Source organism: Coptis chinensis, chromosome 2, assembly GCF_015680905.1.
Source record: "Coptis chinensis isolate HL-2020 chromosome 2, ASM1568090v1, whole genome shotgun sequence".
NCBI lineage: Eukaryota > Viridiplantae > Streptophyta > Magnoliopsida > Ranunculales > Ranunculaceae > Coptis > Coptis chinensis.
This window is the reverse complement of record NC_141457.1, coordinates 79727319-79747541: the sequence shown is the minus strand read 5'-3', so window position 1 is coordinate 79747541 and position 20223 is coordinate 79727319. Positions and strand designations below refer to the sequence as shown.

At 38.5% G+C, this 20223-nt stretch overlaps 3 protein-coding genes across 3 annotated transcripts; all 3 read right to left on the bottom strand.

Moving 5' to 3' along the window:
* Window positions 1–13938: 13938 nt before the first annotated feature.
* On the bottom strand, window positions 13939–15666 carry LOC147518115 (uncharacterized). The gene has a single exon (XM_086593829.1). It carries the CDS (start codon window positions 15664–15666, stop codon window positions 13939–13941), a length of 1728 nt encoding a protein of 575 aa, XP_086449955.1.
* A 920-nt stretch (window positions 15667–16586) lies between these two features.
* Window positions 16587–17477, bottom strand: LOC147518114 (uncharacterized). Its single transcript, XM_086593828.1, has 2 exons — window positions 17033–17477; window positions 16587–16822 (listed from the first exon to the last, which is right to left on the bottom strand). Exons 1-2 carry the CDS (start codon window positions 17475–17477, stop codon window positions 16587–16589), a joined length of 681 nt encoding a protein of 226 aa, XP_086449954.1.
* A 21-nt stretch (window positions 17478–17498) lies between these two features.
* On the bottom strand, window positions 17499–18197 carry LOC147518113 (uncharacterized). The gene has a single exon (XM_086593826.1). It carries the CDS (start codon window positions 18195–18197, stop codon window positions 17499–17501), a length of 699 nt encoding a protein of 232 aa, XP_086449952.1.
* Window positions 18198–20223: the final 2026 nt, after the last annotated feature.

Sequence of the window (20223 nt, the reverse complement as noted above, 5' to 3'; positions counted from 1 at the left end):
CAAGTTACGTTAGACTGCATGGTGTATATTGTAGCATAGAGACTATCATTGCATGAAGTGCTGTAATTGGCACATGGTGCTTACGAGAAGGACTTTGTACAGTCCAAATCTGAAAATTTTGTCACCTAACTGGGTATGTATTCCTGAAAATCTGGTTTGTACAGCGCCAGTTATAAACTTATCATTGATTGATTGTAGATTGTACATCCTTTCAAACAAAGCAAAAGTTGATCAGTCAATCAGTGTTTTTGGTGGAGATTTAGTTTTACTTTTTAGCATAAAATTATTTTTGAGTTTAGACTGAAAATCTGATTGACAGAATTCATGTTAGTCGGGTAATTAGAGAGTTAGTTAAGGATGACCGACCACATTACTAGTTGCAATTAGGGATGACCTTAGAAATATATATGAAAATATATATTTACATATGAAAATATGAAATTATATATGAAAATATATTTACATATGTTAGGTGTATGAAAATATATATGAAAATAGAATTTTATATATGAAAATCTATATTTGCATATGAAAATTGAAATTTACATATCCAATAATGCAGATGTCATATGTCATATGTTGGAAAAAAAATTCTATGAAAATGTTGCTAATACAAATTCACATGTTATGTGTAGTAATTTTTGTGTGAGCATGTGAAACTTTGTGAGCCAGTTCGCGAGACTTGCTTCCCACTGATTGCAAAGTGGTCGATGGAACGACTAGCGGATGAAGTACCAAAAACTTTCAAGCTAGAAAATGTTCCCAATTGCCACATCAAAGTAAAATTGGAACTGACCAAGGAAGAGAAATGGGCATTATACCTTGAACACCACCAAAGTGAAGCTGAAAGCTTGAGGAGGGAAAATGCTGAGTTGAAGAGGGAGAATGAAAAGTTGATGAAACTTAGTAAAGATTTAAGGGGTGAACTTGGTAGACTGACGATAATAGTTTGTGAAGAGAGTCTAGAAGATATGTTTGAAAATCATGAACATAGAGATGTAGATATGGTTGAAAGGGTAGAGAACATAGATATGGATTTGGTTGAAGAGGAGGGCAAAAGAGAGTCCGAGTTGTCCGAGAAAGAGTTGGCTGAAAAGGAAGAGTTGTCTGAGAAAGAGACATGTGGAGAGTTGGTTGAAAAGGAAGAATCCGAGTTGGATGGAGAAGAGGAAAGCAGCGAGACAAAGTCAGATGAAGAGGAGGAGGAAAAAGGTGAGGGAAAACCTAACTCGATGTTTAAGAAAGTGAAGGAAAGGGACCGGATGAAGAAAACATCAACAATATATAAGTTCGGAAATATTAAGAAGTAAACAAGGAATACTAAAGTTGCTAAATTGGATGATGAACCAGTGATTGGTGCAGATGATTTTAAGACTCCACCACCTTCGCCCGTAGGAAAGTTTATGTCAAAACCACATTCAACCAAGCTGTGGAGTCTACTTGATAAAGAGAAGTTGCCGTTGGTGGAAAGTTTTTTCAGAAAAGCAAACCAGAAGTAAAATTTACTTTTCATAAATATTTGTAAGTTTTTCTTATCGTCTATGTAATTGCACAAATTGTTCCGATCGTGTATGCATATTGCAGTACAATTGCGTGGATGGACATTCAAATGCACTTGAAAATACAGGGGGAACACGTGAACCACCTGATGTTGAACTTCTTCGTCAGTGACAAGGTAAATCTTTTGATTACTCAAATATTTTGAAATGAAAAAACTTGCAATTTAGTAATTTTTCATACTATTTATGGTAGATCATTGATTGGTACGTGCACTTCCAACTCTCCAAGGTAGTGGAAAAGCTAATTGGATCTTCTCCACCAAAGTGTCTCCATTTCTCATCATTTGCATAGGTAAGCATCTTCTATGTAATTTAATTACTGAAGTTGAATATGTAAATTCAACTGAATATGCATACAAGGCATGAAGATGTTGTTCTTATTTGTTGTAGCTGGCTTTAAGAGATAACCAGAAACAAGGCATGAAAGTCTATGTCAGATGTCCTAAAACAATTGGACAACAAGGTCGCTCATCTATTTTTCATCATAAATAGTCCTAAGTTAAGAAAATTTAAAAATGGTTATCACCTCATGTTGATACTTTGAATTGGGAATGGACGCACTATGACTTATTAAGGCCAAGGAACTACGAGAAGAAGAAATATATTATGTTAGAAGATGCTGAAATATTGGTAAGTGAAATTTTATCTTAAGTTACTATGTAAATCTATATTTACATAGGTCAGTTACTATGTAAATATAGATTTGCATATATATTTACAATGGGACTATTGTAATGCATTTAGCAATCTGCACAAAGCATTAACAACAGCAAAGTAAGTTTCTGGAACCATCTCAGGCGACTGTTACAATGTAACATTTTTCAGTTTTTGACCTAACAAAGAAAATCTAATTACCAGTAATTTCTCTCCTGTTATATGCTTGGCATTTGCATATCGGAGGAGTTTTGCATAGACATCAGGCAGATCCCAAAGGAGTAGCTTCACTCACTCTTGGGTTTGATAAAATGAGTATTTTTGAGATTATCTGGCCTAAGAATTTTGTTAGAAATTTTAGTAGTGGTCTCGTTTGTTTTAGACAAAGTGCTCTGTACGTTCTTGGCATCTAGACACTAATTAGACACGGATAACTGAAATTTCAAAGGTTCCATATATAAAGTCACTGCATACATGCATGATGTTTGACTTAGGTGCATGTCGTAAGTTGTTGTTGTTGACTCTTTCTAGTTTCTAGTATTAAGATCGAGTTTAAGAGCCTCTAATCACCGGAGGGCACAGACTGAAGAAGCAGCTGTTTACAGATTTAACACGACAAGGGGGAAATCGACCCCTCACAAATCACAATGTCAATTTTTCTATAGTACTGAAATTTATCTAAAATAATACAAAAATGTCAGAAAAGACACTTTACTTGTCTGGCATATTTTGTACCTTAACTGTAGATACTCATTTTAGAAAATCTAAGATTGAGAAAAATGTTGGTCTAGCTTTACGTCAAATGTTCAATGGATAATTTTATTTTAAGTTACTATGTAAATTTAAGTTTACATAGGTCAGTTACTATGTAAATATAGATTTGCATATATATTTACATAGTTTTGGTAATTTTTTGTTCAATTTAATGCAGCAAGAGAGGGTGGTGGAAGCCATTAGATGTAGGCGTCAGGAGCTAAGGTTGACAGATGTGGATTTGATGAAAGATATCAAAGTTGGAGCATGCCCACAACAAGGAGAATCGTAAGAACTTAACTTCCCAAACTTAACTATCTTTTTAATCTCTTATCTCTTATCTCTTATCTTAAACTTCTTTTTTTGCATTTTCAGTTCAGATTGTGGTTTCTTTGTCATTTTTTTTGTGAAGGCTATAATATGTGGAAAAGCTATCCAAAATATAACGCTAGAAGCCGCAAAACAATTGAGGGTTAACCTAACATATGAGATCGTATCAAGCCAACAAGAAAAATGGGATCCAAAAGAAGAATGCAAGAAATGAAGAACTGATTTTCCGTATTTCTAGTTGATTACGTTGTGTTTATTTGTGTTAAAACATTGGAACCATTCTAACTCGAGAGTGTTCGATTATGATGTACTGTTACTGTTAATCTATTGGAGTTGTTTAGTATTGTTCTGCATATTCTGCAACTAGCTTCAGATTGCGTTTATATATAATGTGGTTCTTTCTGCATTTATATTTACTGTCAATTCTGTTTAATATGTTTTTCAACTCTTTAGGTCGTTATGCTCTTTTAAATGTAATATGTGCTTCTTGATCTTTTAATGTGCAAAATACAGGGACCATGGTCCCAGACGAGGCTTCTGCAGATTGCTAAATGCATTACAATAGAGTCCCATTGTAAATCCTTGGTTACATAACAATGGAAAGTAGGTTATGCATTTAGCAATCTGCACAAAGCATTAACAACAGCAAAGTAAGTTTCTGGAACCATGCTTGCTATAAATTACTGGTTAGGTGATTTTGGATTGTAGGTGAGAGGTGAGCCTTTGGGTTAATGATGTTTTTGGTAGGAAGCTTGTTCTTATATGAAACTCATCCAGCTCAGGCAACTGTTAAAATGTAACATTTTTCAGTTTTTGACCTAACAAAGAAAATCTAATTACCAGTAATTTCTCTCCTGTTATATGCTTGGCATTTGCATACCGGAGGAGTTTTGCATAGACATCGAGCAGACCCCAAAGGAATAGCTTCACTCACTCTTGGGTTCGATAAAATGAGTAGTATAGCTTCAATCACTCTTCGCTCTTGTTCATAACCTCCCTTAGATATAAGGGCCAAGCACGTGACGGCTACCCTCTTGTTCATTTCATTATTTATTACCTTTGTACAAGTCCATGGCCTATGTTAGCGAGAAAAAAAAAAAAGTCCATGGCCTATATGTCCATTTTATGTTAAAGCCAAGAGTTATCATGCATGCACAAGTTTTGCTCTTTTGTTGTCGTCCAAGGTTGTGCAAATTGGGAAGACGACAAACCTAAACTCCTGGAGTGGACAGATTTAGTATATATGAATCCAACTGATCACCATTTCATCTCAAACATCTACTAAATTGGATAGCAAAGCTAGCTCAAACATCTACTAAATTGCAAAGCAAAGCTTTAGTGTCTATGTAAATATAGATTTACATATATAATGACTATGTAAATAAAGATTATATATATTCTGTCACGTGTCAGACCAATTTCATTCCCAAAAGGTATTATGTAAATTTAAGTTTGCATAGCTTTAGTGACTATGTAAATATAGTTTTACATATATATGACTATGTAAAAATACATTTACATATATTTGGTCTGTCTGGAACTTTTCAATCCCACAAGTTATTATGAAAATATATATTTACATAGATAATGACTATGTAAAAATACATTTACATAAAATTTGTCAGGTGTCAGGTTAATTTCATCCCCAAAAGTTACTATATAAAACTATCTTTTCATTCTCCAACTAAAAAACGTAATATATAAAATCCAACATCAAACTATAAAATCTAACATGTTCATCGACATCTTATTTTTCATATACGAGCAACATCAAAGAATAGATGATAAAATGCAAATTCATTGAACCGGAGCAGAGCATGTTGTAGGAGTGGAGCCCACTCTTGGGTTGCGGTGGCCATAGCAAGGGCCCTTGTTCTTCTTCCTACCTCTTCTAGCACCCGTGCTGTGCTTCCGTTTCTTATTTGGTCTCCCCATCTTTCTTTTTCAGATCCGGAGGTAGTAAATCAAGCACACTTGGTATCTTAGCAGGCACTTTACTGTTCTCCACAGGTACTATATCTCTTGAATAACTATCATGGAATGTCTGAGAATAGAAGAATTTATCACAGTAGGTATACACATTCAATCCATCAGCCAAAATGGAGCACAGTGCGTGTGCACAAGGGAATCCTTCGATTCTCCACTAATTACAAGAGCAGTGACTTCTATTCAAGTCAACCAAGTGAGTATGAGTAGCATGCACCTCAAAAATACCCTCCCTTGACTTGAGAACCACCCAACTTCTCCCCACCTCGATCCTCTCAGCCAATAAAGTTTCCATAGATGGACATAAGATAGTAGTCCAGCTCCTAGCTAACTCCCGCCGATCAGACATCATTTTCATAATTTTTCTACGGATCTTGTCCACCATTGCAGTGATAGGCAAGTGCCGTTCTAGTAGGATCCAAGAGTTGAAGCTTTCCGCAATATTAGAACACATATCGCCATATCTATTTCCTTGAAAATAAGCATTACACCAATGCTCATAACCTATGGTGGACAAAAATGTTTTCACTTGATTGCCGCAAACATCTCGAAAATCAGCCATCACTTTCTCAAACTCATGGTGCATCCCAGGCAAGGTCTAAAAAAAGATCCAGGGTATGCAAGCGGAAGCAATAGTTGCTGGGCATAGCTGGATTAAGATTATTTTTAAGGTGCCACAAACAATAACCATGATGGGAATCAGGAAAAACGCGAGGGACACCCACGAGTAGACCATGGTTTCTGTCAGATATAAAAGTTAGCCTACGATCTTTGGAGACAACCAACCTAAGTTGCTCCAAGAACCAATCCCAATTATCATTAGTTTCAGAAAGTACAACCGCCATAGCTACTAGAAAAATACCTAGAACAAAAATAAACATCAAGTACTGATTTGGTTTTGCGTACCGTACTTATTATGAAAACTTAACTCATATATATAAAAATAAATTTTCATAGGCTAAATTATTATGTAAATATTAAAATGCATAGGCTAAACATCTGATGTGAACGTAAATTTTCATAGTTTATGTTTGTTCAGTTTTACAAACTACTATATAAAAAGACACACCCCTTGTATTTTGTTTTCACGAAAGTTCCATCCAAACAAAGCATAGGACGATTGAAGTTAAAGCCGTGAATACAAGCACCAAATGTAACAAATAATCTCTTGAACTTTCCTGTTGTTGATTCCTTTTCCAAAACAACATGACTCCTTGGATTGGATTCTTTCAGTTTTCCAACATACCAATGTAACTGATGATAAGATAAAGCATAGTCCCCATGTATCTCCTTCAATGCAAGATCTATGCCGGTATGCGCAAAGCAATAATTCAAATTCACACCATATACCCTTAGAAAATGGTCAATGATTTCACCTGGCTTAATCAAAGGCTTGTCTCTCACCATATAAAACAATACTCTTTACAAGTTTACTATTCACTAGGGGATTGTTAACGTTAGCGAATCCAGCTCCACATGTGTGTTTTGCTTCCATTGTCTTTATTTCAAAGAACTTTGGCATCTTATACTTCTTGGATGCGTGAACTCTCCATAGACACCAGGTTTCAGTCTTCAAATAACACTCAGCCGTGACTCTATCAGGATCATTCTTCTTAATAAGAACTCTGTAATTATTAACAAGACAATGACGTAAAAGCTCAACATGAAAATTGGCAGCACCACCAGGAAATCTCTGTCCCACACCAGTCAAAATAGGCAAAGAAGCGACATTAACATATTTTTCATCATATGTAGTAGAAGACATAGAAGAACTAGAAGTACAAGAAGAAGCCTGAAGAGAGACTTTGGAACTAGAACCAGCGTCACACAAAGCAAAAAATCCTCTTGACGATGCTGTTATAAAAAATGTATCAAAACTTTTAACCAAATTAAAGCAAACAAGGGATTGAAGCTCCGAGTCAGTATCTATCACAATACGCTTTGAATCCCTTACAAAAGACAGTTCTATAGACAATGGAGTAAGGTCTGGCCACTTTTCAAAAATCGTACACTTCAAATCAGAAATCGTACGCTTCAAATCAGAAATCATACCGTTAGTCCCGACACGGACACTCATAATTTGCGTCTCGTACATAATAGCAAAAAGAGCAGTCCCATCCATGTCTGCATTTGCAAAAAACAACAAAATCAAATTGATGAACATATGTAAATGTATTTTTACATAGTCAATATCACCACCGAAACAATATTTTCAGCAATTTAACTTTTAAATTTTCATGGCCAAATCGTGTTATCCAAGAATTTAACTCAGAGATTCATCGTAAAGAAGATGGAAAAGAGGTGAATCTCTTCAGCGTCTAACCTTCTTTCGTCAATTGAGAAACAAAGGAAGTCAAATCATGTTATCCAAATAGATGAATTGGTGTTTATCTCAATTGGGAAACAAAAGAGGTCAAATCGTATTATCCAAGCAGATGAATCGGTGTTTTCTGGTTCTTCTTGGTTGAAATTACGATAAATATGTAAAAAGGGTAAAATGGGTAATAAAATAAAATAGGAAATAAAAATCGGACTGTATTTTCGCTATTATTGGAAAGCAGGGAGTTTATGTGATATTGGCCGATAAATAGGGAGATTATGTGGTATGGGCCGATAGGAAGGGGTTTATACTCATCCAGATTAAAACCAAGGGGCTGAGCCCCATTTCTTGTTTTAATATTTTCCCTTTTTCCCCAAAAAAAAAACACCATAAAAAAAACAGCACCACCAATCTATAAAATGTTCGGTCTCCGAATCCACTCAATTGATACACACAACCTTCTCACCATCTTCACTTCCAACACTTTTACAATCCCTAACGCTAAAATTCAAGAATCTAGAGTAATTGTCCATCTTTATCGGAATATTTCTAAGAATCACGTTAGAAATCAAAATCAAGAAGAAGAGAAATTATCTAGTCTTATTCTTTTTTCTTTTCTTTTTTTTTTATTGTTGTTCCTAGTTAGTTTTCTTCTGATGATTTTCTTCCATTTCATGGTTCATACTTTAAACGCGTCTCCGAAATTCTCCTCATCAGGTTTGAATTTAATTTGTGTACATATTATTATTTTTATTATATACAACTTTTATTTATTTGGTTTGAGATGTGCAGAAATAATGGAATGGAGGATCGGTACCGTGTGTTGATAAGACTTGTTGATGAAAAGAGAGCTAATGATTTTTTGCAATTTTAATGGACGGAGGTTTTTGTCTATTGAGATAAACAAGACTTGCGATTTTGCTGTGATTTTTTATTTAAGACAAATTAGAAGAAAATATTATTGTTTCTTCTCATTTGTTTGAAATAATATGTCTAGATTGAGGTTTGTCAAATACTGTTTGCAGTATCTGTGGAATATACAGAATTGGCAGAGACTGCTAGTACTCTTTTGGGGTTTACTGGATTACCACTTGTCCTGTTTGCCTCGGTACGTAGTCACTTTCCAGTATGTGTGTTAAAGTGAAATTTTGTTGACTCCAGCTAAGGAAAGTTTGTTTATTTACTTGTTCAATTCTCAGAGAGGCTGGACCAAGACACTAGTGGAATTTTGGCGACACCAGTGAAAAATAGCCACCATATCTGATTCCATTACTTTGATGTGCAATTTCACTTCAAAAAACAATGTTATCTTTTTATGTTTGATATGCGAAGCATGTTTGAAAATCCTATCTCTAGTGGGTTAATTTATTAAGGTTGGTGAGTAATTTTCCAATTGATCTGCGATTAGCCCTCTTGAATTTGAGTTCAACTCATGTTTGTGTAAGTGCAATTTTTCTATTGTTTGTTAATGAACTGATTAATTAGTTACCATACATTAAGAAGTCCCAAAAACTTTTAAACTACCTGTATTTATGAAGGCACTGTGATGTAGTACCTGTACCATTCTTTTGCAGGATTGGTTGTAAAAGAGGTTGATTCAGTGTCTTCGACTCTTAATGGTATGGATACTACCCTTCGATGACTATTTCATATTGTTTTTTGAAAAGTCAGATTGCTTACTAGCGTCATCATGTGTGCAACTTTAGGGATGATTATTTCTGTTGTTGTACAAATATATGCTTGTTTATCATCATCTATATTTGTTAAGTTATTAGGATTATTTGATATGGTTGGCCTGATTGGGCATTCCCGTTGTTTACACAGTAATCTATATTCTTGGTACTTCACCAAGACCAACCATTTGAATCTTTGCATTACAGGACCATGTGGTAGATCTTTTAAGAATGTGAATCTCATCAAGTAATTCAAGCGTTTTGCTGGACTTATCCTTCTAGTTGTCTAAACTTATTTTTATTAGCATATTCAATCTATTGAGAAGTAGAGCCTTATTTTCAGCAAGGTATGACTAAGGTAAGTCCATTGAATGAGATAAGAGTAGGTATTGCTATAGTTGTACTTGGGTAATTGCAATGAATACTTCATACTATGATTCGAGAAGGAGATTTTCATGAGTTTTTGTGTTTTTTAGAAGGTTTATGTTAGTGATTGATGAATATGTTGATTTGCTATGAATATGGAATTGTATGATGTTAAGTAGTCTTTTTTTTTTTTACTGTTTAAGTGAAATCATAAAGCTAGTGAGCTTCATCATTTCACAGGTTTTAATAGTTGTTTCACATAGCCAAAAGTGGCAGTAATGGGAGCTTACAAGCAGATAAGTTACTTGCCTTTCTATCAATGGAGATCCGATTAGGTGACATATATACCTAAGCATTAGTTAGGGATCTTATTGCTTTAGCATGTCTCTAGTATTTTAAGAAAACAAAAAAAAAAGTACAAACACTCTATTATGTATCACCAGTTTGTAGGCTTTCTTCTATGCTTCCGCAACACGTGCAAGGAGTTTGACTTAGCCTACTGAACACGTGCATCACATGTACATGTAAAAAAAATATATGATATTTCGGTTATTTCCCATATCTGTGAACTGTGTGATATAGTTTCATTGTTGGACTGTCACTTAACCAAGTTTTAATAGTAACTATTGCAGCTATATAATCGCTTCCTCTCTGTCACAATTTTTTGTGACTTGCAGGTCATGAGACCTTAATTATAGATCTGATAGATTTTATATATGTTGCTCGAATGGCAAAGAGAGGTGATTTTTCTCTAAGAGAACCACCTCACCGGCTCACCCAGTTCTAGTCATGATGAGGTGTGCTTGTTATGAATTCCTACTCGTGTATGACATGATATGCATGCTTACTAAGTAACCTTTCAGTCATTGTTTTTCTTTCGTTATTGAAAGCTTACTGTAATCATAATTTCCGCCTTTCCTATTAGAAGCAGGAAGTAGATTTTCTTCTTATTTGGAAGTTTTTACATTAAACCATACCAGTCATATATTTTTTTTTTCTTGTTGTGTTCTTTTTCTCTTCTACGTCTACATATGGGCAAAAGGGAAAAAGACGATTTATAAGATGTTTTTCATTCTACTTTTCCTCAGCAAGTTCATAGTTCTTACTTGTGCATCGATCTTAAAGGTTATTCTCGCAAAGCTAATTGAGGCAGTAAGTATCAATCTCATTGAATTAGCTCCAATAGCGTGTTTTGTTTTGTTTTTACCGGTCTTCATATTGTGCTTTTAAGTTAGCATCGCCTTCCGGATGTCGATCATATAAACTAGAAATGATTGTAGCAAAGGACAATACCTAAGTCTAAACAGAGATAGACTTACTTTCACATATTTTTAGAAACATTATTGGTACAATACTTTTTGTCCACATTTATGTATTATTATATCTCAGCGTACTTGTTGATTTCTTGTTGTAGTTGTATTTTCACAAGTGATAGTGGATTGGTAGCTATATATTGTGTCAGTTAGAACTTGCATGACTGTGGATGGTTTTTATTTATTTCATCAAAATAAATGTTTGTTTCATTGTGTTTGCTATTAGTGGAAGTGGATCTATAAGTTCAAAATGGAAAGAGTGCTCACATGTTGAGAGGTTGATGGTTCGAATCCATCTGGGTCTCATATCATAGTTTTTAGAATTTACAAAATTGAAAATTAAATCTGACGAGCCTTGTCCATATTGAAAAAAGCATAGCATTTGTTGTTTAGTGCTATCTTAATTTATTGCAAGCAAACAAAACGCTATCCAACTTCATAGCATTTGACTATAAATGCTATTGTTTTTTTATTGCGGGTCACACAAAACACTATCTGTTTTTATTGCGTTTGACTCAAAACGTTATTGTATTTATAGCATTTTTGTAAAACCGTTATTAACAAAAGCATAGCATGGCTATTAATAGCGTTTGGGAAAATGCTATCAATGTTTTTTAATAGCATTTTACCAATGCTATCTATGGCCTTTTGTGTAGTAGTGACGGTTGCACCATCCTATATCCAACAAAAACAATTGATCCCACCCAACTACAAGAAGCTCAAAACGGTAATCTAAAAATTTCCTAAAGATTTTAGTTCACAAATGCTCACCGTACGATGCAGCAGATCATGTAAATGGTGATGAACAACCACTTCTATTCAGAAAGTACCAATCTGTTATTTGGAAGCTATAAGACAGAGACCCCCCATGTCAATGCTTAACACAATTAGGGAATTGATGCCTTATGAGGTCTGTAAATGCAGGCTTGGTAAATAAATTAGTTCGCTAGAACTAGTCTTAGGGAATAGATAAGAACAACAAAGATATCTTCTATTCAGCGAACAACCATATGGCGGTCCTTATGACTGGTGGTGTAGTAGAATCTTTGTGACTGGTGGTGCAGTAGAATCTTTGCGATTATTAAAAGCGCAAAGATATATATTTTAATAAATGGCGGTCCTTGTGGCTTCTTGAATGTTGGAAGGGGTGGGGTGGCTGAGGATACTTTGAGTAGAGGGCTAAACTCATTGAGAACTCTAGGCATTTCTAAACCTCTTGTCACTGTTAAAAGGTTTCCTGCTCCAACGCATATCCTTTTCGTAGATGATATCTTTGTTTTCCTCAAAGGGGAGCTGAATGGCATTAAAGCAATCGCCAAACTGTTGGAGTCTTATCAGAAGTCTTCGGGTCAATACATGAACAAAAACAAGAGCAAGATGTTCTCGGGGCATATTAGTGCTACAAGGCTACAAAGAATCAAAGATGTTCTGGGGATTCAAGTGGGAGTATTACCTGATAGATACCTGGGTGTTCCATTAATTCAAGGTCGGGCAACCAAAGCACACCTTTCTTGTATCACCGATAAGATTAAACACAAACTTGCCAGCTGGAGGGGTAGATTGTTGTCCTTTCAAGGTAGAACAGTGTTGATCAAGTCGGTTCTTGGCAGTATTCCGGTCTACAATATGAGTGTTTTCAAATGGCCCATGGGAATAATAAAATAATGTGAAACTTTAATGAGAAACTTTCTCTGGTCAGGAAATCCTATGGAAAGTAAGAAAATCACAGTTATTTGGGAAAAAGTCTGCAAACCTTATGATGAGGGAGGGCTAGGAATTAAAAAGCTGAGAGAGGTGAATTTGTCACTCTTAATGAAGCTTGCTTGGCAAGTCCTCATAGGCAAAGATGAGTTTGCTTACATCATGCGGCAAAAGTACTTCAGTCGTGCTGGTGATTTTATAAGGTATCATGTCAACACTACTATTGGTGGTGGAATTAAATGGGCTTTGGGTGAGGTGTTGGAGAGAACCGAATGGATCCTTGGTGATGGGAGATCGGTCAGTTTGTGGCGGGACAAATGGTTGGGCACCCACTCACTACAACATTAGTTACACCCACATCCTGGGGCTTTGAAAGGTCTCAAAGTAAAGGTTGGTGATCTCATCATAAATGGCCAGTGGTCTATTCCACAATCAGTTCATAATATTTTTATGCAGGTGGGGATGCATAAGATCCAACTACCAACTCTAAACTTGCATAGAGCATATTATAGAATTTGGAAACCAGACCTCAAGGGAGAATTCTCAATTTTGTTTGCTTTTGATGAGATAAGACGGAAAATGCCAAAGGTTGGTTGGTACAAAGCTATTTGGAACAAGTTCATTCACCCTAGGACCTTGGCTGTTGGTTGGAAGTTAGTTCAGAAATGTGCTGCAACTGATGACATAGCTAAAAAAAAAGGGTTAAGCTTGTTTCTAGGTGTTATGTCTGTCACTCGCATGGTGAGGACCTGGAACATCTTCTCTGGCATTGTATTTTTGCAAAAAACTTATGGAAATGGGTGGCTAGGCATTTCTCCTTCAGTTGCAACTTTCGGAATATGCAAAAGGCAGTGGATCTGGGAAAGCAATATGATGTAGTTCTTATGTTAAGCACCTTTGGTTGTCCGCAGTAGTTAGAGGCATGGTTACTCTATGGAAGCATAGGAACCTAATTGTTTTTTAGGACAAGAAGAACAACTTCAGGTGGTGTCAGAAGCAAATTATAAATTCAGTGCAACAATCTAATTTTTTTATCGAAAGGTACTATGAAGAACTCTGTTTGAGACCTTGTAGTGATTAAAAACTGGAATGTTTCTTGTAAGTCCAATAATGCTCCGTTGATCAAAGAATGCAAATGGTGCCTCCCTCCCTGGTTATATGAAAGCAAATTGTGACAGAGCGGCAAAAGGCAATCCTGGTCCTGCTGGGATAGGTGCAACCTTTAGAGATGACAGAGGAGACTTCCGATTAGTCATGTGGAAAAAAATTGGTGTAAATACCAATTATTTGGTTGAAGTGCTTCCAATTTTGGAAGCTTTGGAAGTAGTCTTGGAACGCGAATGGGTAAATATCTTAATAGAGTCTGATTCCTCGATTGCGATTAAGGCTTTTGGGCTGTATTGCATGGATACGGGTACGAGTGTTCGGTTTGGACACGGGTACGGTGATTTAAAAGATAAATTATCCATTATGATTTTGTTTGAAGACTCTGCTTGCCCATTTCCTTCTGGATTATATGGTGCTGAGAACCCCTGTTTCACCTTAAATGCCTGAAGGAACTCTCGGACCTTTCTTCCTGTAAACTGTGTTCCATTATCCGCGATGATCGTATGTGGCAAACCGAACCTACATATGATGTTCTCCCATATAAACTTCTTCACATTGTCTTCTTTCACTTGCTGCAACGCCACTCCTTCTACCCATTTGGTAAAATAATCGGTAGCTGCCAACATAAATCGTCTTTTGCCGCTTGCCGTGGGCAGCGGCCCAACAATGTCCAACCCCCACATGGCGAATGGCCACGGGCTGAACACGTTATGTAGCGGCTCCCCTGGAGCATGTATTAGTAGCGCAAATCTCTGGCACTTCTCACATTTCTTGGCATACGCTGTGGCGTCTCTCTTCATATGTGGCCAAAAGTACCCCTGTGATATCAATCTGTGGGTTGTCGTGCACCCTGCCGAGTGACTGCCGCAATCCCCTTCGTGTATCTCCACCAGAATTTCTTGTATCTGCTGCGGCCCTATGCATTTCAGCATCGGTCCGTTGAAATTTCTTTTATACAAATCCCCTTCGAGCAACGTGTATCTTCGACTAGTTTGTTCCATCCTTCGTCTCTCTTGTTTGTCTTCTATTTCCTCACCCATCAGGAAGGTTTTAATGGGCATCATCCAACCCTGCTCATGCTCAGTTGTAAGCCAAATGCTTTTCTCTTCTGATGTGCTGGGTCTGCTTAGGACTCTCACCTCAATTGTCCGTCCCTCTGTCCCCGGCAGCACTGCCGCCACATAGGCCAAAGCGTCGGCGTGTCTATTTTCACCACGGCCTAGATGTGCAAAGCTAATTTTCTCGACCTTGCTTGCTCTCTGTTGCAGGACCTCCAAGTACCTCGCCATCCTTGGGCAACGGGCCATAAATCCTCCATTCATCTGACAAATTACTAAGTTTAAATCAGAAAAAATAGACAATTCTCTCACCCCCAAATCCTTTGCAAGATCCAAACCTGCTATTACCGCCTTATATTCAGACTCATTGTTTGAAGCCGCAAATCCCAATTTCATCGACAACTCTAGCCTATTGTTCTCAGGCGTCACCAGGACGACTCCAATTCCATTCCCTGTGTCTGTCGCGGATCCATCTGTGAATACTCTCCACCCATTCCGCGGATCCCAAGGATCCAATGGATCTTGACTCGATTCCCCTTCTGGTTCCATGACCATTTCTTCTCCCCATGTTGGGTCCTCGGCCGGAAATTCGGCCAGGAAGTCGGCCATGGCTTGTGCCTTTTTAGCAGTTCGAATCTGATATTGGATCTCATAACAACCGAGCAGCATCACCGCCTTCAAAGATTTACGCCTCGATTTATGCGCCTTCAATGCTTGCTTTAATGGCAAATTAGTTATTACCACCACTGAATGTGACTCGAAGTAAGGCTTCAGCTTCAGTGTTGAAAATATTAATGCCAAAGCGTACTTTTCAATTCTGCTGTATCGGGTTTCCGCGTCTAACATGGTTTTACTTTGGAAGTAAACTGGCTTTTCTACTCTTTCCACCACCCGAACTAGAACTGAGCTCACGGTATTCGACACTCCAAGATACAAGTGACTTTTCCCCGATTCGGCGCGATAGCAAAGGTGCTTTTCCCAAGTAACTCTTTAATTCTTGAAAGGCCCCTTCACATTCCTCTGTCCATTGGAAATCCGGCGTTTTTCTCAACAAACGATATAGCGGTCGGCATTTATCCAAAGATTTTGAAATAAATATGTTCAATGCCGCGACTCTTCCAGCCAACCTTTGTACTTCTTTTACATTTTGAGGGGACGACATCTCTATCAGTGACCTTATCTGTTCGGGGTTAGCTTCTATTCCGCGATGGGTTACTATGTATCCCAAGAATTTGCCCGAAGTTACTTCAAAGGTGCATTTCTCAGGGTTGAGCTTCAGTTTGTACCTCTGCAGTATGAGGAAAGTCTCTTGGAGACCCACCAAGTGTTCTCGCTCTGACATGCTCTTTTCCACCATGTCGTCAATATATATTTCCATCCCTTTCCGAATCTTGCCCTCAAACATTTTTTCTCCTAACCTCTGAAATGTGGCCCCAGCATTCTTTAATCCAAATGGCATTCTCATTATAGCGGTAAGTCCCACCTTCCACCACCGAAGGTTGTCTTTTTTCCTCGATCCGTCCGTACATCGCGACTGATTATATCCCATGGAAGGCGTCCATAAAAGAAAATAATTTGAACCCGCCGTTCGGTCCACCGGCTCATCCATCCCGTGGCATTGGATAACAATCTTTAGGACATTCTTTGTTCACGTCTGTAAAATCCACGCACATCCTAACCTTGCCATTCTTCTTTGGAACTGCGACTACATTTGACAACCATTCCGTGAACTCAATCTCCCTAATTATCCGGCCCCGCCCGGTCGGTCACCTCTTGGCAGTATACCCTCGATACGCCGGCCTCACGCTTCTCATCTTTTGTCTTACTGGCTTCGCATTTTCATTCATATGCAAGCGATGACATGCAAACTCAGGATCTAACCCCGTAATATCCTCTATTGCCCAAGCAAATATATCTTTATTCTCTGCCAAAAACTGTACTAGCTTACTCTTCCATTCATCTGGCAATTCCGAACCCACCGAAGTAAATTTCTCCTCGTCTCCTGCCCCCAGGTTTACTATCTCAATCTCATCTAAGGTTTTCGGTCCAAGTGGTGGCTCGTATATTACCGTCAAAGCCGCCTCTTGTAATTGCTATGCCGCCCCCGGGTCCTGCTCTGCAATCTCTCCTTTCATGCCGCGGACCATATTTCTTACTGTCACCTGTTGAATATTCTGCGCGGCTACTTGATCTCCTTTTATTTCATACGTACCTCCATTTGTGGGGAAACGGATTACCTGATAATAGGTCGATGAAATTGCCCTCATTTCATGAATCCACCGTCTCCCTAGGATTGCATTGTACTGGGAGTTAGTGTCCACCACCATGAACCTTGTGAATACGATTTCGTCCGGACCAAGATTCATTGGTAATACTAGTTCGCCCACGGGTTCGGTCATACTGCCGTTGAATCCAAACAAATTGGTTCGCGGCGCTTTGATCTGGTCTCTATCGATATTCATTTCTTCCACGGCTCCTTTAAACAGCAGATCCACCGAACTTCCGCAATCTATCAAAACCCTCTTTACCAAATAATTTTCCATTGCAATGGTGATTACCAATGCATCCTCATGTGGTGAAATTACTGATTCCAGGTCCTTTGGAGTGAACGTTATGGTTTCCTCTCCCTTCGCGGTTCCACTAACTAATCGCGGCATGCTCACCACTTCGTTGACCTGTCACAAACTTGCTGTCTTTCTGATCTTATCGCGGTGTACATTTCTCCCAAGTGTTTCCCCGCTAAAAATAATGTTGATAGTTCTTAAGATTCTAGTTGGTGCCGGCAATCTTTCAGCTTGGCGCCCCTTAGTGAAAAATTCTCTAAGCATTCCTTTTTCAATCATCCTCTCCACCAACCACTTCAAGGCATAACATTCATTGGTTGCGTGGTTCTGGATCTGATGATAGGCGCAGAATGGCTTCCCCTCTATTTCTCCTGGTGTGTTTCGCGGACCTTCATAGTACGGGAGCCCCTTAATCAGTGGAAAGATCTCCTCTAAAGGTCTGTTAAGGGGAGTTTGCTCTATTCCGCGGTACGGCTTCCTTTCCCGAACGTCCCTCCTACCACAATCTCCAGTCCTCTCTGGTCCGCGATTCTGCCCACTGTATGATATCTTATCCCTTTCTTCTCTACTGCTCTTACCCTTTCGGTCATCTTTGTCCACTGCCTGTATCGCCTTCCCTGATCTCCTCTGTTCCTTTGCGTTCCTCTGCATTATGTCCTCATATCGTATGTACTTCTCCACCTTCGGATACAGAGCGTGTAACGTGGTGATTTCAATCTTGGACACCGACTCGTGGACTCTAGTTCCCTGTCTCAAACCATGCTGGAATGCTATTACTGCTGTATGTTCTTCCAAATTTTCCACCCTCAGCATCTCTTCCTTAAACCTACACAAAAACTCCCTTAACGATTCCACTGACCTTTGCTTGACATTGAATAGGGCCGCGATATCTACCACTCTCCGCTTCTGATGTATGAAATGATCGACAAAAGCGCGCTCTAATTCTTCGAACTGTTGATGCTCCTCGGCTAATCTGTAATACGGTCGATGCTGCCCCCCTTAAGGCTAGCCGGGAACATCATGCATCGAAGTCCATCATACTTGCTTTCCTGCCATAACGGCATCTGTTGCCGGAAGTGATGTAGATGATTTGTCAGGTCTCCTTTCCCATCATATCTTTCAAACCTAGGTTGGTTGAACCTCTTTGGCACTTCAGAATTCCATACCAAATCTGCCAGTGGTTTCTTATTGAGACTCGCCACCTCTTTCTGCGCTGCGCTCTGGTTCACTTTCTCCACCCCTTTGTTCGCTTCCCTATCTTTCTCAATCATCGCCTGCACCACCTCTATCGTGATTCCCGCTATTTGTTCCTCCCCTATGGATGGAAATTCTTCATTCTCTCCCTCCATTCCACTATCTTGTAGTTCCCTCCGCTCTGTTTCCACCTGGGTGGCCTCCTTTTCTTTTCTCAGACCGTCATTCTCATTGCGTAACCTGACTATCTCCTCTTGCAATAGTCTGGTGGTATCCGCCGCCACCTCAGATGTCTCTGCTTCCTCCACTCCTTCTATCTCTGCGCTCGCTTCTTCTTCTTCTGCCTCTCGAACTGCTTCTTTTCTAGGTCTCCCTACCGCTCTTTTCGCTATGGTGGCCATTTTCACTCGGTCCCCACAGACGGCGCCAAATGTGTTATCAAATAAAATGTGTTCTCTAATTCAATGTCTTCTCACTAATAAAATGTGTTTTCTCTTTCTCAAACCTTTTTTTTTTCTTTCTCTTCTTCTTCTCCCTCTTTTTATCCTTCACTCCCCCCCTCTTCTCAACTGCCTCATGTCCGTCGTTCATCTCTCCTCCATCCAGCGTCCTCGGTCACTCCACCTGTCAAGGCCGTTTCGAGCAGTTGGAATTCTGTCTCTTCTCAACTGCCTCTTATCCTTCGTTGATCCCTCCTTGATCCTGCGTCATCTGTCCTCCCACCTGTCGCGGTAGTTTCTAGCAGGTTCCCAGCGGTTGGCATTCCGCGGACCTGATCAACAGCATCAGGTCTCCTCCATCTTAACTTACTTACGACCCACTTACCACCTATAACCTTCTATGTCAAGAATATGGCCTCTACAAAAGGATTGGCATGAGATGATTTCAAAAAGAATTTCGTTATCTAGGATTTGTTTTGCTGAATTTGGAGGAGGAAGAGGAAGGAGATGGACAAAAGGAAAATATAAAGTATGAGAGACATTTTTTGGTGGCTGGTTTTTAGCTCCCTAATCCCCAAAAGACCTCCTCACGTCGGTTAATAAATAGCTTCAAGAATCAAGACCACTACAGTTATTTGGTGACACTCAACCAATTAATAGGACTAGCAAAATACACGTGCTCTCTGCACATGGATGGCAAATAGATAATGTTAACAGGTATTTGTATTTGAATATAATATCGGTGTCTACATTTCAGTTTTATGAAATTATATTAGCATACTCAATTCATTAGCTTCTGAAACTGACATGCTAAAAGAATATGAAAGATGGAAGCTGTTAAATACCGTCATACCATATATCTGCCTGTACATACAAAAAAAATTCAAATATGATCATGTGTTCACAGAGTGGCGAGATATATAATCTTAGAAAAAATGTTACGTGGTGGAACTTGAAAGTGTGGAACACAATTAGATAATATTGTGTAAGTTCATAAAAAGTAAAAAATGCAATTGTCCATCATAAGTTCTAAGTTGAATTGAAGTCCTGACGACATGGTAAACATAGGCACGACCACGCGCACGAAGAATAATTGTTTCCTCTAAATTTGACGAAAGAAGATAGTAATTGCCCCCTCCGTTCCATAGACATAAAATAATAATAAAACTTCTACTAAATAAACAATCTGTAAAGTGTGGACTTCC